The 24240-nt window shown below is 49.7% G+C and overlaps 6 protein-coding genes and 1 non-coding gene across 7 annotated transcripts; 4 read left to right on the top strand and 3 right to left on the bottom strand.

Moving 5' to 3' along the window:
• Positions 1-516: 516 nt before the first annotated feature.
• On the top strand, positions 517-2951 carry ACHE_80352A (transcription factor domain-containing protein; the record flags this gene model as incomplete). Its single annotated transcript, XM_043283713.1, has 3 exons — positions 517-628; positions 713-767; positions 872-2951. 3 exons carry the CDS (start codon positions 517-519, stop codon positions 2949-2951), a joined length of 2247 nt encoding a protein of 748 aa, XP_043140965.1.
• Positions 2952-4547: 1596 nt separating this feature from the next.
• ACHE_80351S (ATP-binding protein) lies at positions 4548-6823 on the bottom strand (the record flags this gene model as incomplete). The annotated part of the gene is made up of 5 exons (XM_043283712.1): positions 4548-4657; positions 4710-5146; positions 5193-5500; positions 5600-6333; positions 6409-6823. 5 exons carry the CDS (start codon positions 6821-6823, stop codon positions 4548-4550), a joined length of 2004 nt encoding a protein of 667 aa, XP_043140964.1.
• Positions 6824-9341: 2518 nt separating this feature from the next.
• ACHE_80350A (putative sugar hydrolase) lies at positions 9342-11585 on the top strand (the record flags this gene model as incomplete). Its single annotated transcript, XM_043283711.1, has 1 exon — positions 9342-11585. One exon carries the CDS (start codon positions 9342-9344, stop codon positions 11583-11585), a length of 2244 nt encoding a protein of 747 aa, XP_043140963.1.
• A 2006-nt stretch (positions 11586-13591) lies between these two features.
• On the top strand, positions 13592-15039 carry ACHE_80349A (putative aldehyde dehydrogenase; the record flags this gene model as incomplete). The annotated part of the gene is made up of 2 exons (XM_043283710.1): positions 13592-14074; positions 14134-15039. 2 exons carry the CDS (start codon positions 13592-13594, stop codon positions 15037-15039), a joined length of 1389 nt encoding a protein of 462 aa, XP_043140962.1.
• A 196-nt stretch (positions 15040-15235) lies between these two features.
• Positions 15236-15324, top strand: ACHE_t80009A. Its single transcript has one exon. It is a non-coding gene; the product is annotated as a tRNA-Val (tRNA).
• A 603-nt stretch (positions 15325-15927) lies between these two features.
• Positions 15928-18873, bottom strand: ACHE_80348S (putative C6 transcription factor; the record flags this gene model as incomplete). Its single annotated transcript, XM_043283709.1, has 2 exons — positions 15928-17461; positions 17510-18873. 2 exons carry the CDS (start codon positions 18871-18873, stop codon positions 15928-15930), a joined length of 2898 nt encoding a protein of 965 aa, XP_043140961.1.
• Positions 18874-21424: 2551 nt separating this feature from the next.
• Positions 21425-23687, bottom strand: ACHE_80347S (hydrogen/calcium exchanger domain-containing protein; the record flags this gene model as incomplete). The annotated part of the gene is made up of 11 exons (XM_043283707.1): positions 21425-21440; positions 21493-21581; positions 21633-21686; positions 21735-22276; positions 22324-22356; positions 22404-22651; positions 22704-22745; positions 22791-22838; positions 22885-22951; positions 23000-23611; positions 23684-23687. The coding sequence occupies 11 exons, from the start codon at positions 23685-23687 to the stop codon at positions 21425-21427; spliced, it is 1755 nt and encodes a 584-aa protein (XP_043140960.1).
• Between the last annotated feature and the right edge of the window lie 553 nt (positions 23688-24240).

Here is a 24240-nt window from a genome sequence, read left to right as displayed (position 1 = left end):
CGGAATCTCCACTGGGACTGAAAATCCCCAATTCGGAGAGAAGTGCGACTTTTTGGGGACGGAGGAATGTCCAAACTCCGCCGTGACTCATCTTTGTCAGGGCTATTTGTGATCTAGAATTGAAGTGACAAATCCACGGTATATGAATATCTTTGCATAATAGCAAAGATAGATCTATAGGTGCTGCGACAGCTGCTGCCCTGTAAGGCATCTGCCTCGATGCGAAAATCTCACGTGTCTCGGCTACTGCAAGAGAGTGACTCGTCCCGAGGCACCGCACCAAAGTTCGTTAGATTTCCCCTGCAGCGCCGATGATGCTCCCTCTACTGCTTCAGATTGGCCTGTGCCTGCCCTGTGTCTACAAACTGACCACATCCACGGCGGCAGATTCACGCCGGCTGCATGCACATCGTAGTTCTGGCCGTCTCCCGAAACACTTTTTCTTGTTCTCTGACGATTTCCCAAATCCGGGTTCTCTTCTCCACTCGCTCGCCACATCTGGCCTCTCCGCAATGAATGCCCACGCCGGGTGATGCCACAATGGTCAAAGCTGCTAGGTCCTATCAGTGCCAGCGATGTTCGCGCTCTTTTGCTCGGCTAGAGCATTTACAACGTCATGATCGTTCGCGTATGTCCACTTCTGTTCGCCGGGTCTTCCCGTGGGCACCCGTTTATGCATGATCAGCACCAGGATTGACTAGGGGTTTTCCAGATACCAAAGAGAAACCTTTTGTGTGTAACGACTGTCCGAAATCTTTTACGCGCAAGTTAGTCTCTCTCTCTCTCTCTTTTTTTTTTTTTTTTTCCTGCTTTCTCCCTCTCTTCGCATTTTCGCCTCCTGTATATCACTCACGCTAAGATCTCCTTGTAGGGATCTGTTGGCTCGTCATATCCGTTTATCCCACTCGCCGTCAGAGGGGCCCGTCAATCATCACGATGTTACAGCAGCTCCTATCACGCCAACGACGACTACTCCGTTGACAGAGGAGCAATCCGCAATATCGGGCACTCATGGCCCGTTTCAGCCCATGACCAACGCTCCTGCCGAGGGTGCAGCAGCAGCACTGAATGACCCATTCAATGCAATGGGTCCGTCGTCTTTGTACGATGGGGATGACTTCACCTCCTTCCTGGATAGCATTTCCCTTCCTAGTCATCCCTTCTCCGTGGCTTATCAACCCCTCCCTTTCTTCCCGGTTTTCACGACCGGCGATCATAACAATCTGCACTCACCTTTAGATTATGTACCGAATGTGTCGTCTGAAAAAGACAGTGCAGCGGCCAACGATGCCCCCACGCCGTCTAGATCGGTGCTTCCCCGACATGGCACACATCTACCGTCTCTTCAGCCGGAGGGGTCATCCCTTCAGCACAACAAGGCTCGTCAGCCGAAGGACTTTGTGCCGGTGACGGCGCAATATCGAGATCGGATTGTTGCATCGCTGCGGGATTACGCGAATGTACTCCCTCCTAATCCGTCTATTCCATCACGGCATGCATTATCAAGATGCGTTACTGGTTACTTTATTGGTTTTCACGACCATTACCCGTTCATGCATATTCCGACATTCAGCATTGATGCTATGACACTGCCGCTATTTCTATCAATGGCGGCACTGGGTGCGCGGTACTGTCGTGAACCCGATACAAGCAATAGTCTGTACCAGGTAGCCAAGGTCGTAACCTTGGAGCACATACGACGACAGTTTCAGTCATCTAAGGTAACCTCCCAGGATGACCAAAACCTATTGGAGACAGTTCAGTCGCTGCTGCTTCTTACATCCGTCTCCATGTGGTTTGAGCACAATCCACCGTTCCAAGAAGCACTGTATATCCGGAGCTTTATGGAGACGCTAGCACGACAAGGCGGATTGAACTATTTACCTGATTCGGATGGCTCGTGGGAGAGTTGGATTCAGCGAGAACGCGTAAAGCGGACGAAGTTGATCGTGTTTTGTTTCTTCAATATTCAGACCATCGTCTTCGATCTCCCTCCAATGATTCTAACAGAAGAAATTCAGTTAGACCTCCCGTGCACTGAAGGCGAATGGCAAGCGAGCAACGCCGCCCTCTGGCAAGAAGAGTGCCGTCAGCGCAAAAACGAGCCCAAGTTCCAGAACGCCTTGTGGTCTCTATTCTGCCGCAACCCCGGTGGAAACGAAGAGCGAGGAGCTCTAGAAAGTTTCACCTCACTCGGCGGCTATGTGCTCATCCACGCCATCATCCAGAATATCTGGTCCATGCAAAAAACATGCCGCATGCCCGGATCGCGGAGCCAGTCGCTTTCTCCCACGGAAATAGTCGCCTTCGAACAAGCACTTGAACGTTGGTGCCAATGCTGGGAACGTAACCAGGAATCCTCGATCGACCCTATGAGCCCTCATGGTCCTTTATCTTTTACCTCAGCTGCTCTACTGCGATCTGCATACATTCGTTTAAATGTGGACTTCAGCTCCGCGCGGCAACTGAAGACGTGGAATCCAAGGCAAATCGCGCAGTCACTCCGCGATAATGTCTGCGTGCAGCGCAGTGAGCGACTCACCCGCGCAGCGCTACACTGCGCACACGCACTAAGCACCCCGATTAAATTGGGTATCAACTTCGTCGCGCACACGCAGGTCGTTCTCTGGTCGAACCAGCACGCCCTGTGCTCATTAGAGTGCGCCGTACTCCTTGCTAAATGGCTCGAGGTTGCCACTGCTCCAGGAATGTACCCTGGTGGATTGACGGAGCAAGAAGCCAAGCTGCTGGATTTTGTTATCGAGATGGCGCTGGAGACAAAACATGAGGCGTCACGCGACTGGTTGTTGGAGAATAACACGAGGCTTAGTGCCACGGTGACCAGGCTATGGGCGAGGTTGTTTACGGCAGATTATATATGGGAGATGGTGAGCCTCGTAGGCCAGTCATTGAACAGTTACGCGGATATACTCGAAAATGAAAGTAAATAGCATAGTGTACTACTTGCACTGTCAATCCAATCTAACTCAACGCTTCTTCCGCTTCTTCTTCAGCCCCTCCCACCGCTCCTGACCTAGTTCAAGGCCCTTTTCCTTGACCAGCCACACAAACCCCGTATTTTCTCCAGCCCAGCGAGAAGATGCGCCAGATCGTAGGCGACGCACACCCGGAAGTCCCACTCGCAACACATTTCTCATCCCTGCGCTCTAGAAGCGCCCCCACTTCGTCCTGGATGCCCTCTACCAGTCTTTCCTCCCGTCTTGTCTTGGCCCTTCCGTGTTGGTGCTGGTGGTATTGTCAGCGGTGGGAGTAGCAGCAGTGCCATCGGTGGCGGTGGTAGCGGAGAATAGATGTATATTCTTGATAGTGCTGGCCTCGTCGAGGGGGAAATAGGACTAGCCTATATATAAAAAATCGACAACGGAGTCCAGGCTGGCATGGGAGGCGGAGTCGGTAAAGAAGTTGGTGAGATCGTATAGCAAGACGTGCAGCTTACACTATAACATCGGCGAGGACTTGGGGGCTGAGATGGTGAAGGGATGGATGGCGACTGGCTGATGGTGTTATTATTGATTCTGTAGACATTTTGATGGCGATGGTGATGTGGGGATCTTTCGTAGTGACAATGATAAAAAGAGGAGAGAAGCAGAGTTGGTGCCTGCCCGTGTAGAAGCCTAGAAATGTCGCCTGATTTGGCAAATTCATTTTATCTAGATCTGGCTTCTTTCACTTGTTTGTGCTCTTATGTCTTTTCCCTTTTCACGGAGGCCAGATACTGAGATCCTCTTCTTCTCAAGATCGGAATATCGGGATACGAAATTATACCACGACACTTTACAATCTCTCAATTCGTATGCATACAGGCTCCAATATGAACTTTGATGGAGTACGCCCAGAATACCACGGCACCAGCCAACATATATCGCATCTTTGATGTTTGCGCTGGCAATGATGGCCTTGAGTACTCACTAGCACCAACATGTGCGACACCGTCTCAAAATTTAGACAAACGTCTATCTACACGGTCAACTTATCTGGCTATAGCATACCGATGCTATGTCCAGGATCTCTCACAGCATCATACCGTGAGATGGCCGGCCACACTGGCCATATTGTTATAGTGGCTGGTCTAATTAGTTTCTCCTGCTCACAACATTAAAGACATACCGATGAGCAAGGTAGCGACTCCTCTCCCAGCTCCCACAAAAACTTTCACGTAAACACCAAAAATGAGAAGAGCCCGGGATCAAGCCATTATTTATATTCACTTCCAGATACAGGTCTATAAATCTACCTTCTCATCCATCGACTCACCTGCGACTCTAAGAGTATTTCCTGGTTGCCACGGGCTCGGTCTAGTAGATGAAACGAGATACTATTATCAATCTAAACTAGGTAGCCTTAAGACGAGAATATCGGCCCTGGAGAGGAAATAAAAGAAGAAGCCACAAGGACAAAGGCAGAGAAGCCAGGTGAATTCATCTGATTGCTTGCTAGTTGAAAAGTTGGCTACAGCTAACAAAGACAGTACAGAAAAAGACAGACGCAAGTAAACAGTATAATAGCCATATCATCCCTGCTTCTTGTCAATTCTTTAGATGCACAGACATCATAAGAGCTTTCTGATGGTTATGTAGCTGCAATACAGAATAATCATTGGCAAACACAGCATGCCACAGCTTAGGCTCCGAGAACTCTATCAAGTTGTTAGTAAAATAAATTAAACTAAACAATGGGTAAGAACACACCTTTGGTTGGTAAAGAAGTCGCACAGTCAATTATGATCCAATCCTTGACCATTTTCTCCTTCAGCCAGGGATGATATTTTCCACCCTCCTTGAATCGAGAGATATGCTCATTGACTTCAATATGATCTCTCAACAACTCAATAGCCCATTTCTTTTCTGGAATATAGAAATCCACTCGACCATCCCTGGTTCTTGACCATTCAGTGGATATCGGTACACCTTGCCCTGCTGTATGGACAAATCCCCTGTAGAATTCAGCTTGATACTGTGCTTCCACAGGTCTGGGTTGTGACGCAGTTGACATCTTTTTGCCCTCAGCTGAGTTCCTCAAGTTCATGATGGAGAATTTGCTGAGAATCTCTTTGCATAATTTCTGTAGTGAGTCAAATCTGGCAGGCAGGGGTTTTGACATTGTGCCAATCAAATATTCAATGTATCTAAGATGGTCAGAATGGAAAAATAATAGGGGCATGTGAGACTTACTTTTCATGTAAGCGTGATGGCAGAACTGCAATATCATCACCATCCAGAGCTACCCTGTGAATCCAACCATTCTGATAACAGAACCTGATGTCTGCATCATTGAGATCAAATGGAACACTTCCTTCCTCTGTAATTTTGTTCAATATGTTTGAAACCTCGCTTGTGCACCTCTCTATACGAGGGAAAGAGCGATCAACTGACTCTCTACTAAGCTTGTCAAAGACCCTGGCGGTGTCCTCCAGGAACCAGATGACATGATCTTCTGTCAAGATTCTAAGATGTCTATGCTTGATGTCACAGCGGTAGTTCTGAAATTGTGAGCTTCCCGACTTAGATTAAGCTTCTCATCATGCCTCACCATTGGAGGTGGGAGAGACATAAAAATAAAAAAATAACTAGGCACATACCTCGAAAATTACATTGACCAGGGATTCAACCGCTCCCGGATGACCACCTGACAGCACAAATATGTAGTCCAGAGCACCTTCATCAAAATTGAACTTTTCCTTTTGCTTAGAGAGAAACCTAATCAATCGTGAAACAACATCCTTGAACTCTTCTTTGCTGTAAAATAAGCCTATGGATGGTGAGCCTGGCTGGCTTTGTGGCGTCAATGAGATGCGTTGTTTGTTGAAAAGGGTAACCGGAGTGAAGAATGTTTGATCTGGGCCTGTGCCTGGGCTGCCGTAAGAGCAGAAAAGACATAGTCGAAAATTATACACACAGAAAGACTTCTGTCTCGCTTTGAAGATCGTGTTCCAGAGCACAGTATCACTGTAAGTCTTCTGTGCTTCATCCACGAGAATAACAGTGTTTGTGGTCAAAACCCAAGAGGGATCATGTTTTGGTTCCGATGAAGTTGAGGTAAAGCTAGTGATGGGAGAATCTTGTAGTTCTTCATCCCAATTTTTGACAAGCTCGACAAAACTGCCCCAAGGGTCCATGGGATTGAGTTTTACCCAGTCTGTGATCAAAAAAGCCTTTCTTCCCTCTCTGCGATAGTGGTCCCTCAGAAGTTCAGAGAGACGTGTTTTGCCGCTGGCTGGGGTTCCACGGATATGGACTATATTGACTTCATCCAAAGTGGCCGCAAGTTCTGACACTGTATGTTCCCGAGGGCATATGAGGTCGCTCTCTGTTGCTACAATAATTATTAGTCATACCATCGAAGAACAATGATGATGGCGATGATGAAGAAGAAAATCATTCTCACCACCTTGTGATTCAGAGCGCTTCCGTTTCCGTGTAGTGGTATCTCCGCTCACAACAACAACAATATCCACATCTGGATCCTTGCTTTCAGGGAAGAGTGGGTTGGTCGTGATCATTCGGCGTGGACGTAGAAATTCACCATCATCAATCCTGAACTTCTCTTCATGATTGAGTTGCACCACAGGGCTGTAGAGCTTGAGATCACTGTAGTGAGGTATGGTATTCTTTATTTTTTCCCTGATTTCTTCCCAGATCTTCTTTTTGAGAGTGTCAATATCATCGTGGTCTGCAGCACACTCTATAGGAAATGACTGCTGAAGATCATTGGATAAAGTGCACCATAACTTGCGAGTACGCCGTCGAGACATTGTCAAAGATTGGATTGGATTGAGCACCCAGCTGGTTATGGCAGCGGCCATTGTAAGATAAGGACTAGAAGTGTACCTGCCTGACGAGAATAAGGATTGCACCTGCCTGATGAGAACAAGAGTTGCACCTGCCTAATAAGGGCGAGAAATGCACCTGCCTGACAAGCAATACTGTAAGAAGAGGGATTGCCAACGGCCTTGTTACACACGCAGGCAGGCGATACGTGTCAGTTTTCCATCCAGGATTATTTTACATCAGTTGAGAAAGAAGTTATCAGGGAATAGAATGTAGTGAGATGATCATTATGATCATTAGAGATGGATGCTAAGGAAGACCTGCCGCCAAGGAATGTGGGCATGTGATATTAGTGTGTTGATTGGTTGATTGATTGATTATGTCATACACCGTCCCAGCGGCGGGACATTGGTGTATGCTTGAGTTGAGAGCCCGGTCATTCAGAATCCTGAGAATCCGAGGCCCCGGCACTCTTTGGCTGCTATTTACCCGTAAGACTTCAGTACTTTGCCTGACCTATCTCCTCACCGCGTAGGGCTCCAAAATGCCAAAGGAGCCCAGACCGTCGTACAGTCGGAGTCTCCTCAGATAAATGGTCAGACCGAGTAAATGAGGCGTCCAAAGGCCAAATATATTGGTGAATATAGTTACATATTAGCTAGTTAGAAGGTGGGTGTACGTCCACGACGAGGTGTGTAATTGTGTATAGTATCTTTTGGATGCATAAAATGATGATTCATCTTGATTTTTTAAAGTTACTGTAATTCACCGCTGTTTTGGTCATTACATCCAGGAACAGCGTAATGTAGCCATATTCCTTGTGAAATCATATGAAATACGTCTGTATATAGAATAGCTAGTATAGGAAATATTGTATCTGATTAGACTTAGTGGCCCTGACGCTCTTAATAGGTAATTCTAGTAGAAGTTGTCATTGATCTGTTGTATGATGTGAAGTAACTATATATTGCGATATTTCACACTCGCTAGGCTAGAGTGTAAGACTTTTTGGCCTGGCAATTTATCTATTAGTTCTCTCAGAATCCTTTTTGGGGGGAGGGGTTTCAATATCATCTTTCCTCGATTCTGTGTACCTTCGATTGTCAAGCACTTTGGCCAAGTATGGGCTCATCATCGTAATGTAGCTTGATCCTACCATTAAAATCTGATCATTCCTGTTCAGTCTGACGTCCTTGATATATAGAATATATAGCCCATCAGCAGGCCCTGTGAGTGCGTTGGCTTGCGTCATCTTGAGGCGGGTCTTTCGTGCCACCGTCTGGGCTAATAAATCCAAGAACGTACTCTGAGCCATCATCTAAATTAGAGAAAGGCCCGTTTCCGCTTATCACCACAAGAATTGGTTGTCCACCTCTTCGCGGCAAAAAGAAATGTGACCAATGCAAGCGCAACTGGCCAAATGCACGGTGAAGCTTCCTTTTTGGATCCGCACACGGTGTCATTTGTGGCAACCGTTAGGGTTGATCCAGCTTTTTGTCATGTGGGCAACAACTTGAAATCCATGCCAATTGTGCTCAAGTCAGCGTCTCTTAATAGCCGCCTCTCCCTGGAAATGGTATTGTAGAACGGATTTAGCTTGCTGCAAATTGGTAACTGCGAAATCATCCTGATTGTCTTTTATCTGAAACCCGTGCCATCTCACTCTCCTTGACTTTTCCAGGAAGCTGTCGGTTGCTTCTCAGAAAGGCCATATAAGCTATGCTCATGGAGACAACTGTCAGTTGCTCTGGGAGTCACAAAGGCAGTTTTCTACTCGTCTGGAAGCTGCTGATGAAACCTCTTGGTTACTTGCATTGAGAAAACGACTTATCCAAAACTCACTGAAAACTTTCCTGAAACTGGTCCTAGTTTGCCTCTCATGCATGTGCAACGTGATCAGCCGCAAGTTTGTATAGTCATATTGGGATCAGATTGCCGTATAAACGACGTTGCAATCAGCGGCAATTTATCTCCCTGCAGTTTGGTTGGCTTGTATTAGGCTGGCTACATTCTAGCCGTTATTAGGCTCATCGTTGGCTTTCGCCAGTTACGGTTTTGTGACTGTGAACTCACAGCAGTGCCATAGGTGAGAGCCCGAGGATCAAGCCAATGGGCTGATTTGGTATAGATTTATCATGTACGCAGATTAGCAAGTGAAGAACAGGGCTCGTTTGGGATGAGAGAGGAGTCAAGGAAGTGCTCATAGGTACATGATTGGTGCATAACCTTTTATGAATATGTTATGTAATAGTATGCTGCATGTCGTTTATGCATCTTCTATATTCTTGCGGGGTTGCCGGTTAAATTCACAATTAACCACCAGGACAGTGACAGGTCCTCCACCAATATAATGAAGGCGATGCAGACCCCTCCTGAACTCCGGATGGAACGGATCTCAAGGGGTTCTCCTCATCGCGGTTTGAGCCGATTGTCATAAGGTGAGGATCATTAATTTAGGCGAATTCGGCTCATCTATAGACCCTAAGCTGCTTATAAGCCTTGCCAATGCGCTTGCTTGGTTTTTTTGTCTCCCTTCAAAAGCAGTAATCCACTATGTCTCCTTTCCTGCTGGCCCTATATGTGTTCTGCCTCCTCTGTCGGGGACTGGCCTCCCCCGTGCTTCATCCACGATCTGACGATTACTTCCAGCCCAACTCCACAGGCCTCTGGATGCAACATGGTTTCGAAACAGTTCTTGTACAACCTTTTGGATACGATGGCTTTCGTGTCCGTGCATGGCCCTTCCGACCCCCTACCGGACAGGAGGCCAACTTCATCTACGACCCTCCGCTTGAAGGGCCCGAGGATGGTGAGGCGCACGGAATGCAATTCGACACGGTGTCGATTGGCAACCACAGCGTGACCATTCGGAATGGCAACATCCTCATCCGTACTACAGGATGGGGCGGAAATCCCGGTGGATATCGACTTGTTTTTATCCGCGTCGAGGATGACGGTTCGGAAACCCTCCTCACTAACGAGTATGCGCCGCTCAAGTCAATAAACCCACGCTATTACTCGTGGCCTGGATCTGGCAGTGAATTTAGCGCTCAGTTCTCGTTTAGCACGACGCCAGATGAGCAAATCTATGGCACGGGTACGCAGCAGGACCATCTCCTCAACAAGAAGGGCTCGACGATTGATTTGATCAACTTCAATACCCACATTCCCACGCCTGTCTTTATGAGCAGTAAGGGATATGGCTTTGTGTGGAACATGGCTTCTCAAGGTCGCATGGAGTTCGGTCCCTGGCGTAACAGATTTACGGCGGATGCAGCCACGGTTGTGGACTATGTGATCTTCGCAGCGCAACCAGGAGACTACGATACACTCCAACGGAAATTGTCATCACTTACCGGTCGTGCTCCGACGCCACCAGACTGGTCATTGGGATACCTCCAGTCCAAGCTGCGATATGAGAACCAATCCGAGGTTGTGTTGCTGGCTCAGAACTTCAAGAAACACAACGTTCCCGTCTCACTGATTGTCATCGACTACCAGTCCTGGGCGCATCAGGGAGACTGGGGCCTGGATCCCGCATTGTGGCCAGATGTGGCTTCCATGGCCGCCCAGGTTAAGAACCTCACCGGTGCTGAAATGATGGCATCCCTATGGCCTAGTGTGTCTGACCACAGCGTCAACTATCTCGACATGATTGCCAATGGGTACCTGTCAGCTACCAAGTCCGGTCCCGGCACCACGGACTCCTGGAATGGCTCATACATTCGCAACTACGATGCCACGAATCCTGCAGCACGTGCATTTCTTTGGGACACGCTGAAGAAGAACTACTATGATAAGGGCATTCATAATTTCTGGATCGACCAGGCCGACGGCGGCGCCCTGGGTGAAGCCTACGAGAACAACGGTCAAAGCACGTACATCCAGTCTATTCCATTTGCCCTGCCTGATGTGTTATATGCGGCCGGCACGCAGGCAAGTGTAGGTAAGTTGTATCCCTGGGCACATCAGCAGGCCATCGAGGACGGTTATCGCAATGTTACGAACAGCACCATTGGAACCGCATGCGACCACATCTCCCTCAGCCGATCTGGATACATCGGGTCCCAACGATTCTGCAGCATGATCTGGTCGGGCGATATCAGCTCCGTGTGGGAAACACTCGGACTCCAAATAGCTAGCGGTCTGTCCGCTGCTGCCACAGGCTGGGGTTGGTGGACTGTCGATGCGGGAGGATTCCAAGTCGATCCCACCGTGCCGTGGAGCGCAAACATCGACACACCCGAGTATCGCGAGTTGTACGTTCGCTGGTTACAGTGGACGACTTTTGTCCCCTTCATGCGGACACATGGATCTCGGGCGTGCAATCACCAGAGTGCCTACACCTGCGACAACGAACCTTGGTCCTATGGCGAGGAGAACACACCCATCATTGTTTCATACATCCACCTGCGGTACCAGCTCAAGGCCTATCTTCAAGCTATATTCCGACAGCTCCATGAGACAGGCCGAATGATCATGCGTCCGCTGTACATGGACTTTGAGAAGTCCGATCCAAACATCGCTTCCATGACTCAAGCCAACATCAATGCCACCACGCAGCAGTACATGTTCGGCCCTCGTCTGCTCGTTACGCCCGTTACGACTCCAAATGCGACGGAATGGTCAGTTTATCTTCCGCAGACTGGCGATAATGGTACTAAACCATGGACGTACTGGTGGACGAATCAGACATATGCTGGAGGGCAGATGGTGACTGTTCCTGCGCCGCTGGAGCATATTCCTTTGTTCCACTTGGGGTCGCGCGAGGAAATTCTTCGTGGTGATATTTTCTGATATCAAATTATTCGTGCGAAATCATGGAAGGCTCTACGAATTCCGGATCCTTGGCTAGTGGCATAGGACAAGACAAGTCATTACTTGATTAGCCAGAAATACAAGGACAAGTTGATAGCTGTGACACTCATAACATCCTGTGCTTCACAAGTAACTGTGATCGTTTACCATCTCCCGTAAGCCAAGTTAATTGGGTGTCTTTAGGGCTCTATTACTTACAAGTACAAGTTCCTTGTAAGGTCTACATAATACATTCTCCCAGTCTTGGAAGAGCATATCGAGATATATTAGCAGTGAATACAGCAGAGTGCATTTTTATCCCTTCTTGATCCCCCTCTTGCCAGTCACTTCACACGCTACACTATCAGCTGCTCCTTTTTCGTGTAAGAACTGGATTCTTTTTTCATCACTCCCAACACGACTCTCATTTATCGGAAGGTTTATCAAGCGGTTTAATAGTGCTACCCCAGTCCAAGTTGCTACGTTTTGCTCGAGAAATTCCCACAGAAAGTGTTTCAACTAGAGACTTTACACACACTGGCATCAGCGCTAAAATTCATGAAGTTCTCCTTGGCTCTCGCGAGAAGCCGAAAGACCAAGCCAGGCATCTGCTCTGGGACAAAGACGTCCCCTGTCTCTGAATGGCATAGATAGAATTGAACGCTAATCTCTGGCAATCAATGCAAGCACCTCTTCTTTATGAATGGGAATTTTGCCGATCCGGGCATCTCAAAGGGAAATGGCAGTTTGCATATACCTGTCCGCTTCAACTGGGTTCTGGATGAAAGAAGCCCATGGCCAATAGAGCGGTCTGCATGGTTGGGAATGGGGCTCTTTGGGTAATCCAAGGGCGTTTTAAGTGCCAAGTGTGACACGGGTGAGATCGACTTGCTGTCTGTTTGCGTCGAGCTGCTCAGTGATAGATGTGAAGCACGCTTGTCGGATCAAGGATGATATTTTCCTGGCTTCAGATGGATCAACTGGCATACACAAATACAAGAAGTGAAATATAATCAAAAGGTTTATGACTATGATGTCCAGTTTGCAGAATCAATAGCGGAGGTTGTCCTATATATAACGCCGCTCCCCGCTTCCCTAGAATGTATAGCCATGCTCATAGGCAAAATGAACTCAACATATTAATTCAGTAATTGTATGCATCTCGAGCCATGATTTTACTCCGTATAAAGTTGAAGTATATGATCGATGCATCCACATTCATCGAGGGATATGCAGATGGTGGATGATTGAATTACGGGTTCTACCCAGGTGGCAGTGCTTTCATTTCTCATGCTCACGGATGGAGTGCCGGGCCAGTGTATTGGATAACGTAGTTTGTCTCCGCGCTACTGCGCTAGATGTTAGTAATATGGTGATTGGGTATTTCAGCGTTCTGTCCGGGGTCGGAGCTGATGTGGGCGAGGGGCGGGTTTAGCATGAATGACGGTGTTTCGGAGCTAAGCGGGAGATTGGAGAGGACGATGGTTTCTTTGCCACAGTCGCTATTCCTGAGGGTTGCGAGGCACATGGGTAACCAGCGAGCGAATGTCACGTATATGTAGAGTGCTCGGCAGTTATTAGGGCACGTCATGATAAGAATTGCGGGACGACGGAGATTGGCGGTCGGAGATAAGGAATCCCCGAGAAGACTCTGCAGAGACTATTTTATCTTTGTTGTCCATATTGACTAAGGGTAAAGCATTGTGTATAACATGCATATCTTTCTAGATACAAATAGCATTTCAATACGGTCATGTATACCATACTGTAGTATATCTATCCCACTCACACTCCGACTATGGTTCGGTAGGAGTTAGCACGCCACAATTAGCGCCGGAGATTCCCCCGGATTTAAACCTCAACTCCAACTCGCGGCGCCGCGGTTCATTGCCGATAACACATCTCCATTTCTTTGAGTTGCCTCTATTTCTTCTGCTCCCATCTTTCTCAACCGCAGCTCAATCGCATACTCAATCGCACACCCTCTTTCAAAATACACCGTCAACATGATCCCCCTAATAATCAACAACACCGACACCCTCGACCCTTCCTCCACAAACCAAACGCCCACATACCAAGGCGCCACCCCCTCTCACACTCTCGACGCCATCTCCTCCGCCGCCGCTGCCTTCCCCTCCTGGTCTTGCACCGCACCCTCCCACCGCCGCGACCTCCTGCGCGCCGTCGCAAGACTCCTCCACGAGCGCGGCGATGAGCTCACCGCGACCATGCAGGCTGAAATGCACGCGCCAGAGGTGTGGGCGAGGGCGAATGTGCAGTTTGGTATAGGTCTGCTGGAGGAGACTGCGGGATTGATTTCGGATGCGATGATGGGGGGGATTCCCGTTTCGCAGGGCGAGAGTTATGCGATGGTGTTAAAGCAGCCGATGGGGGTGGTGCTGGGGATTGCGCCGTGGAATGCGCCAGTGATATTGGGGCTCAGGGCTGTTGTTGCGCCGTTGGCGGCTGGTAACACGGTCATCTTCAGGGTATTGTTCCCCTTTCCCTGTTGTCGGATTCGCATTTACAGTGAGCTAATTATGTGCAGGGCGCCGATCTAAGCCCCAAATCGCACTACCTCCTCGCCTCCCTTTTCCGCGATGCAGGCTTCCCACCCGGCGTGCTGAACTTCCTCCTCAACCGCCCCGAAGACGCCCCCGAGCTCTACGAACTCACAATCAACCACCCGTCCGTGCGCAAGTGCAACTTCACCGGTTCCACGCAGGTAGGCCGGATCATCGCCTCCAAGGCCGCGTACGCACTTAAACCCGTGCTCCTCGAACTAGGCGGGAAGAACTTCGCGCTGGTTCTCGACGACGCGCGAATCGAAGAAGCCGCCGAGGAAATCGTCAAGGGCACATTCCTGAACAACGGCCAAATCTGCATGTCCACAGACCTAGTCTACGTAACCGAAGCCACCGCGCCGAAACTCGAAGCTGCGCTTCTCAACCGCTTGCACAAAATGACCGATAAACCACGCCTGATCTCATGCGCCAGCAAATCAAAACTAACATTCCTTCTCGAAGACGCGCGCATCAACGGTGCAACAATCCACCACCCCCCATCTTTCCCCTCCCCCACCGAAGACCAAAACGACGCTACCTTCCCCCCAACCCTCCTCACAAACCTCGCTCCGTCTTCGGCATTCCACACCACCGAGTCCTTCGGCCCGTTAGTCGGCATCGTCCGCACCCCGGATCTCTCCACGGCAATGGACCTAATCACAAACTCGACCTACGGTCTCTCCGCGTCAATCTTCACATCTTCACATTTCACAGCGCTGAAACTCGCTGAGAAGATGCGAGTCGGTGCCGTACATGTAAATGGGATGACGGTGCATGATGAGCCGACGTTGCCACATGGGGGCGTTGGAGAGAGCGGGTTTGGGCGGTTCGGGGGGAAGTGGGGGGTGGAGGAGTTTTTGGAGGTTAGGACTGTTATTTTGAATCCGTAGCCTTCTTTTCCCTTGGTGATTGATTGAGTGTATATAGTGCAATTCTACTGAGTTGTATATTTGAGAGTTTTGTGTAAATTTTGTAGGGTTTGCATCCTTGTAGTTGTTAATTATGCAAGATATGCGTGCGTTTTCAACCCAGCATGGAAAAAAATTGTTACATAATACATAAAAAGGCCCTGAGCCCTTAACAATCGGCCGGATGGTGTAGTTGGTTATCACGTATCGTTAACAGTTCCACAACTGATTCCGATAAGGTCCTGGGATCGAGCCCCAGTCTGGTCATCTTTTTTTTATTTCACATATTCAATTCTTTTTACTCAAGAAAGCAAGCAACAGCGGCAAGATGCATAATTCACCTAATATGAACGTTTTAACTACTTGAAGTCTTTGAAGTCTGGAGATAGGTATGAAGAAACGACCCGAAATCCACATTCATTACCCATAACTTGAAAACTCGAGATAACCCTCAGCGCCGAACTACCAATATCAATACCAATCATCAAAAACCATAAGTGCGAATGAAAATCCATCAATCGCATCGCATCGCATCGCAGAAGGAAATAAATCCATACGGATATTTTCATGATCCTCCCGTCCCATTTTCCAAACCGAACCAGACCCAGAGCCGCCCTAATAAACAAATGAACGAAAAGAGGAAAAAGAAATTGCGTGGCGTCATAAGGCCGCGAATCGCGGCTGGACGAGAGTTGCCATAGCACTGAATACTGCAGTGGCAACGGTAGTCATACAAGAACATGACACGTGATAATAGTACAGGTGTAAGTAAAGATAGAAAAGCTGAAACGAAACGAGATAGCCCTGGGGATATCATAACGGAAAAGATGGATACAAGAGAGAGAAGGTAAAGGTTGAGGTTGACAATGATCACTTTAGATCAGCCCAGATACTGCTGAGCCAGCCCGAGGCCTCAGACTGCATGGTAACCGGCCACTGGTCGCTATCGCAGCCTTCCAGGAAGACAAGTACATCGTCACCTCCGAGATTCGTTGATGGCAGACTGCTGGGTACACCATCAGCGCCGTCGATGGTCATCGGGGGCGATGCTGCGGCCGCGGCTGTTGCGGTGGGATGGTTGACTGATCCTGGCGGAGGGAGCAAAGGCAGACTGTGCGGAGTGGCTGCGTTGATCGGGGGCAAAGACTGAGAATACGGAGCTTGCCGTGATGGAAGCCATGAATTCAATGGCTGCAGACGGTTACCTGGACCCGGGGGACCAGGGGCATATTGCTGGGGTGGCGACTGCACAGCGGGCCCCAGAGATGGGAGATTCGTGGATGTAGTGTTGAAGATAGGGCCGTCTGGAGTCGGGTGGTGATGGTGAGGGTGGTGGTGTTGCAGTGATGGCAGGGGGTAAGGAGATTGCGATTGGAGAGGACGGCCGGGTGGCAAAGGTAGGCTGGGACGACGTTCTTTATCTGACACTGGTAGCGGCAGAGGACTGTTATTGATGGGAATCCATGATTCGCGACGGCCACCAGCCCCGTCAAGTGGCATATCTCCCATCGACGCCTCGCCTGTTGGACTCCGCACAGCTGCGTTACTGCCGGTATCACTAGCGTTGGTTGCCCGGTCACTGGCGGCGGTGATATTGTTAAAGTTGCCATCCTCCTCATCAGGCAAACGATCCTCAACGCTACCGAAATCAGCGAGCACCTTTTCAAGAAGTCTGAAGTCCTCGCCTCCGCGACCACCGTTGGTCTGCGCCTCCATCGCGTCCGACAGCACATCGTACTTGCTTCGCGACAGCCGACGCACATCCTTCTTCACTTTGGTGAAATAGCTGTGCATCCGATGCAAGGTGCGGAACCATCCACGTGCCATCTTCAGACGCATCCGCATCTCGCGCAGGATATCAAGCCCCTTGCGCGCCTGCACCTGGCCCTGGTGATCGGAAACCGCGGCGCCAGGCTTCGGCCCGAGCATGCCTTCAGGGTCCATGTGTGGGAAATGTGCCGCGTAGATACCGAGAAGGCCCGCATTGTAGACGGCAAAGCCAACCAGCGGGTTCTCCACGAGCATTCCTCGTTCCGCGCACGTCAAGACGAGATCCATCATCTGTCGGCCTGCTTTGAACAACTCCCGGGCACTATCTCGGAAGAATCCCTCCGGGGTACCAGTCTTTTCGGCAGAGAAGGGTGGTTCATCCAATGGCCCAACCGGCTCATTGCACCGCATCGGAAGAAAAGGCAGGTTGGCCCGGTGAAGTACAATAACCGAAAGGAAAAAGACCACGTGCATCACCATATACGATGCTAAGGTATTCTTGTACATAATATGGGTATCTGTATTCCGCGGAGAGTATTGGAGATTCCGCGAGAGGCTGTCCTGGAACTCATTCAGAATCAGACGCAGCTTCGCGAACCGCGAATCAGGATGCCATGGAGGATATTGCTCGGCCCTATAATCATCAGCACAATGCCGCCATCAAGATTAACATCTAACTTACCGTCGTCCCGAACACGACCACTTGGCAATACTCCCCCAGACGCGAGTAATCCGAATAACCCGGCTCAAAACCGACTCTTCGGCCCCAATCTCCCATCGGTCAATCTCCTCCTCGGTAGAATCCTTCCTGCGCGAAATTGGCGACCACGCCATAGCGTCCGAAGGGCCGTTGGTCTGCAGTTTCTCATCACCCAATCCCCCCAGACTCTGGCGGATGCTAGGGATCTGCACGCCTTGGGCACCAAAGCTCTGGGGCCGTCGCATGATAGGCTCATTGAGTCGGGATGTCCGGACACGTTCGCCGAAAGCGAATGCGTTGTCACTCGGAAGCTGGATTCCGAGCTTCTTGGCCCGGATCATGCGAGGCCGGTACTTACCGCTACTCAGGCAACGGTCTAGAGTAAAGCATGCCCAGAACGTGCGGCGCTTTGTTTCCTGGGCAATGACGTCGTCTGATGTTTGTTCCTTGGAGTCGGTTCTGAAGCCGCCTGGGGAGCGCGGGCCGTCGCGCGCAGGGAGTTCGTTCTCAAGTTCAAATGGTAGCCCCATAGCCTGCGACATACGGATTGCCATACCCACATACAACCACGCACTCTTTCCCCGGCACATGCTCCACTCATGTAGGGCAAGCATCAACAGCGCTTGCACGCGGGTAAGATCGGGAGCGGCAAGACTGGCGCCATCAAGACCGGCCAGCCGGCTGCGCAGCGCATTTGCGTAGAATTCGGAAGCAACAAAAGGATTGGATGGGTTCCCGGCAGACGATGGGGAATGATAGGCGACCAACTGAGGGTGAAACCGAGCCGTCAAAGCCAGGACCCCGAGTGGTATCAGCGGGTTCAATTCGGGTTTCGGAAGCGGAGGACTTTGCGAATGGTCTCGATTATTATCTTGTGGCGCATTGCTACTATTGACATTCGTCGTGACGTTCGAAAGGGGTGAAGGCTGCGAATTATGTGACAATTGCCGAATCTGCCCCAAAAACGTAGCCGGATGAAGGAACGGAAGAAGAGTTGCATAATGTGACTGGAAGAGATCGAACACCGCCTCCCAGACCTTGACGGTCAAGATCGACGAATCGAGGGCATCAAGGGCGGATTTCGAGGCATCTTTAGCGGCTGATGAAACCGACTTTCGCGAACGCTGTCTTTTCGGACTGTCGATGTCACCATTGATAACCTCTCCATCCAACAAAGTACCATGATCTCGCTTAATTGCGGCAGCACCGCCAACACTAATAGCCGGGGTAGGATAGACGCAGTCTCGACCGGAGGATTCACAGGCGCGACAGGTAGTATCGATACCAGCGTTGACGCATTTAATCTTGCTCCGACGACATCGGGCGCAGGCTATACTGGATCGCATGGTGTGTGTAGATGTAGGTATGGAACGGATATGGTAGGTAGGTAGGTAGGTCGAGAGACCGGGCCCTTCACTCGGGCGACAATCAAATATGCTTTTGTTTCCCCTGCGTCACCCCAGTATTGCTTTTTCGGTTTTCCGGGTCCCGTTATATTTCTTTTGCTTTTTGCCGTGTATCGATGCGCAGACGAATTTCGGTAGTCGCACAGTCGCTCGCCCGAGAAAAAATGGAGGTGCACGGCGAACCGAAAAGCGAACCTGAATCCGCGTCAGTATGGCATCTTTAGCCGACGGCCGAGGAACCTACCGTAGTATGTCTACCACACAGTGACAGGTAGATGAATGGTAAGATAAGGTGACAGTAGAGAGAAGAGAAGAGGGCGGGGGGAGGGGGGGGGAGGGGGAAGAGAGAGAATGAGTTAAAGGAATTGAAAAGGAAGAAGAGAGGAAAGAACAAAAGAGGCTGAGGCCGAGGAGTCCACGTGCGGAAGAAGCGGAGTGTGGGGGAGACGAGAGGAAAAGTCGGGGCAGCGGACGGCAATCCAGAGGCCCTGTACGGAGGATGAAGAATATGGAATACTGGAAGTTCGGAGTAATGCGAAAAGGAATATAAACGAGATGACCGGTTCCGGCCATAACAAGGATCAAATATAAGCAGAAACATAGACGAACAGCAGCAAAAACAGCAGATCCGTAAAAAGTGCGGAGGGCGTATCGTACCGTAATGTCTGGTTGGGGTAACGGTAAATTACCAGACGTGTATGGTACCGAAGCAAGGACGCCGACCGGACCCGATTCCGACCGGTTCACGGAATGTACGGCTCGGTAAGTATTCTGCTCTACAGGGACGGGGGGGGGGTGTCGAGGATACTTCTATTAAGGGACTATATAATAACTGGCATTCTATAGTCTACCAGCTATAGATACGGCATATCTACAAATATGTACAAACACAAAGTATACAAACATATTCTGTCTGTACTCAGCGAATGTACAGTTCCTCTTAGGTAACACTCGCTCATTTCCGGCCCTTTGTCGTTGGATCCCGGCGCATTGTCGGTACACCTTTTATCCCAGTCCAGTTCCCCATTCTCGTATTTCCTGTTTGCTTTGCCGATCGACTTGTCACTTGACCTGTGGTCCGGGGGCTGTCCGGGGTAGACTTTGCCATCCGTCCGTTGCCAAGATTGGGCATTCCCTCAGCCGATTCCTCTTCTTTATAGGTACATGCGAACTACATACTCCGTCACTCTGTACAGTACTTGGATAGAAGAGGGGCCTCGGTAGTCGCCCATTCCAGCAGCTTACTCCGTGCGATTGCTTCCCCTGCATCGTTCGGGGTCCCCGCGGGGAAAACATAGATCGATCGGTAACTTCTCCATACATACTGTACATACATGCGAGGTGGTATCCGTATCCGTCTGCCACTGATGTCATGTCTAAAAGCAGTAATTTAAGCACCTTACTTTTATCCACCAGCACCATATCTCTGTATGCACACACACTACTGACGGTGTCGGAATACCCAGACCGGCAACTCCCCGCGCCCTTCTTAGCCGGTCGTCCCGTACAGTCGCCGTCGCCGCTTGTTCGTTCGGGCCCGTCCGCCCACCCTGATTGGTTCCCCCAGAGAGACCCTCCCATATCCCGAGGCCCAGTTGACCCGAACCCCGCAATTTCCCAATCGGACAATGCCCGACACTGGCAAGTACACACATGTCCCTCCGTACGCGAGGCATGTGTGTAATTGCCGTACACTTGTGATGTACCGGTAGATGGAAAGGGGATAGGCGAGGTACATACGAAAAGTATATCTGAAGAACAGACAAGATCCTGGATGAAACCGGGGTAAAATGTCTGTACGTAATTTGAACGGGATGGAGTCTTTCTTGGCATCGCTTGTCGTATAATTAACTGCTCCTGTCGTCGGATATTAAGCGAGCAGCCGTCTGCTCCATACCGTCTCTGTACGGAGTGTAGAATAATACAGTCCTAGCACAGTCGGGAAATGACAGCTGCTGTGCACTGTATGTCCAACTTGACACCTGTTCACTTGGCTGTAGCACGGAGTAGCTGTACACACACGTACACATTCATATGAAGAGTCGGCGGTTTGAACGTTCATGGGCATTCCGAGTCCTGCCGACTTCTGCCCGGACTACCGAATTGGTAACGGCGGCCGGGTGATTGGTTGGTATGTTGTACAGTAGGAGTGGTCCATGTACGGAATTCCTTTGTGTGTATGTGTGTATGTGTCTTGGTCGTACATCCGTCGCACTGTTTGGACTCTCTCTGACGGAGCCGTCGAGTCTTGGTCTTATTTTGGGCTAAGAGTGGGTTGGTTTGGTTTGGTAGGGTCGGGTGGGTCATGTGATTGATTTAGCCTAAATCCGGACGGACAACTCCCGGGGTAAACGAGCGTAGTGGTACGGAGTACAGTATCAGGTGTCAATCAGTCTATTGTGCTATATTAGGGTATATGGTGTGGGTATATATAGGTATAAATATCTATAAAAAATGAATCAATCATGTCACAGGTGGACTGGGTCTAGTATTAAACATCATAGAACCTATTATAGTTAGCGAATTGTTTTCCCCACAGTGTGTCAGAATTAGACATACCAAGATGCCAATGCGATTATCAAGTACATCATCATGAGCAACACGCCTTCGAGCCAGTGCGATTTACCGTCCGCGATGAGGTAGTTAACCTGCGATATTAGCTACGAACTGCAGGCGGGCAGACGGGAGGTGTGACGTACCAAAAGGACTGAGACGAAAAGGAGGATCACTTGGAATCCGTCGAAATACAGTGTCTGTCACTGTTAGTTTTAGAATTGACAGTTTGAACGGTGACAACGAACCATATCTTCATTGCCCATGATCCATCCAATCACGATAATCAGAGGAAGCACCAGCAAGGCAATCTGCATACTCGATCCAACAGCCACTCCAATCGCCAGATCCATCTTATCCTTGCATGCCACCGTCACGGCTGTCGCGTGCTCTGCAGCATTACCCACAATAGGAAGGAGAATAAGTCCCACAAAAGTCTCCGAGATGGGATGGTCCTCCACAAGAGCGTCGATCGAATTGACCATGAATTCAGCGCACACAGCAACGAGCGCCGTCGAGATTCCCAGCGTCACAAAAGCAACCACGATATGAAGCTGCGGCTCTTCCTCTTCATCATCGGGATCCTGCAGTTTGATTTGATGCACGTTCTGACCGGCCATGCTCGCGGACATTTTCCCGATCTGCGCGATGCCGCGACTGGCGTCACCTTCGACTACTTTAGCCCGTCGCTTCTCGACTTTGGGGCTGGGTTTGTTGTAGATTTCCGTGTGGGTTCTGAGTTGGAAGAAGAGGTAGCATCCATATACGACGAGGAGCATGATACTCGTTCCTATTCGGGTTAGGATATATTTCTATATCATCCAAGATGGTGCTTACCTCGCGACAGAGCAGCGACATTTCTAGTGCCCGCTGTATCTGTTAGCATGTCTTTTCCTGAAAACACAGAGTAAACACACCTTCCGACCATTGATGGAATGCTGTGGGGATGATCAAGCTACCCACAGCCAACGCAAGAAGACTAGCGGCTGTTTGTGCAACGACAGGGTTGAAATGCTGCTCCAGACGGTTGAGACCACCAAAAAAGAAGCACATTCCCATGACCAGGAGCAGGTTCGACAGCATACTTCCAACAAGCGAGGTTTGGACAATTACGACTTCGTTTTTGACCAGGGCGATAATGGCCACAATTAATTCAACAGCGTTTCTGTTTAGTCAACAGTTGTCCAAGGTAGGGTTTCTTGATGTCGTTAACTCACCCGAAAGTCGCATTCAAAAGACCACCGATTGTCTCTCCAGTGCTATAAGCGTCAGCAAGATTCTTATATTGAGCTGGATAAACCTACCGCATGGCGACTTCTTCCGTGGCATAACCTAACATGGCCGCAAGAGGACTGCACAGTTAGTTGTGATCACTTCTCGTAGACAACGGGTCCATACATAATGGCAACAAAGTTGACCACGAAGACGGCCACTGGGTCGATTCCTTTGACTTGGCTCAATGCAACTGATACCGTTAGCGCCTTTCCAAGATTAGATGGCCTGGCAAACCCACTTCCAACCGGTGCCGCCAAAATGAAAATATTCATCCAGGAATTGAAGATTGTCGCTTTCAACTGGCCCGCCAGCGTAAACTTCTGCTTATCCTCCTCCTTGTCCTCTCCATCTCCGTCCCCCGTGGATGCCGATGCAGTTTCATCGCCATTCTCCTCCCCATGATTCCTCCATTTACCCAGTAAAGTCCTTCGCTTGCGCGGTCCTGCTTCAAGTTCTATTCCATCCTGTTCATCCTGAAACGACACATTGATAGGTTCCCGGCTGTGCATCGATGGGTCCGGTCCTTCAATATCACCAGTACTCTCTGCTCGGGAAATGTTCGCCGTATCCGGACGGGTATGACCTTCCTCTGCTCTCGACAACGACGACTCGGGCGGGAACGAATCCGAATGCTCGGGTCCTTGCAGTCCATCTGTCATAGACCTTCTCCGGCGACGCTCTTCGGACAAAGGCACCTCACCGGCCGTGCGGACGGGGACTAGACGGCTTTCGAGTTTGATGGAACTGGAACGACGAGGACGGGACCTGAATTTTTTGAAGGGGTTATGGGTGGAGGGTTCGCCTTCTTGGTCATACCATGCGAGGTTCCTGGCTTTGCGGCGGTAGATATCTACATGCCAAGACTGTTAGCCAAGACACTCAGCGCCGTGGGTTGGCTCAGGGATGAAGCTGGGCGACATACGCATGCTGTGTTTATGCTGTAGCTTAGCTATGCCTCCAAGAAATATCCAAGAGAGCCAAGCGATTCTTATAGGAGATCAATTCTTCAGCACTTGGGTCGTCAAATGGTGTGGCGCGTATGAAAGGAACACGAAGTGGTGGATCGATGGGATCGTGGCTCGACAACTGCGCCGCAGTGTGGCCAGACAGCAGGTAGAGATACAATAATACGATGATGATGATAATAATAAGATGCTGGATTGCGGTAGAAAGCAGGCGATAAAGAGAGAAAACGACCAGCAATCGTCAAACAGACGGTGGACAATGTTGAATCCCAACAGACAGACAACGCACCACTGATTTACGAGAGAAAAATAGAAAAATCAGCGAGTGACAGACAAGAAACGAGTGAAACGAAAAAGGGAAAAGGGGATTTTCGCAGCGAAAAGAAAAAAGAGAGTTTTAGAATGTGTTGTTTGGGCATCCTTCATTTGTGCTTCGATGCTGTTTAGCACTTGCACAGCCACAATACGCGCAGATCGTGGCTTGAATCGTGTCCACGGAGGCACAGTAATTTGT

Source organism: Aspergillus chevalieri, chromosome 8 (genome assembly GCF_016861735.1).
Source record: "Aspergillus chevalieri M1 DNA, chromosome 8, nearly complete sequence".
In the NCBI taxonomy this organism is placed as follows: domain Eukaryota; kingdom Fungi; phylum Ascomycota; class Eurotiomycetes; order Eurotiales; family Aspergillaceae; genus Aspergillus; species Aspergillus chevalieri.
The sequence above is the reverse complement of the archived record's forward strand: the minus strand, read 5'-3'. Positions and strand labels throughout refer to the sequence as shown.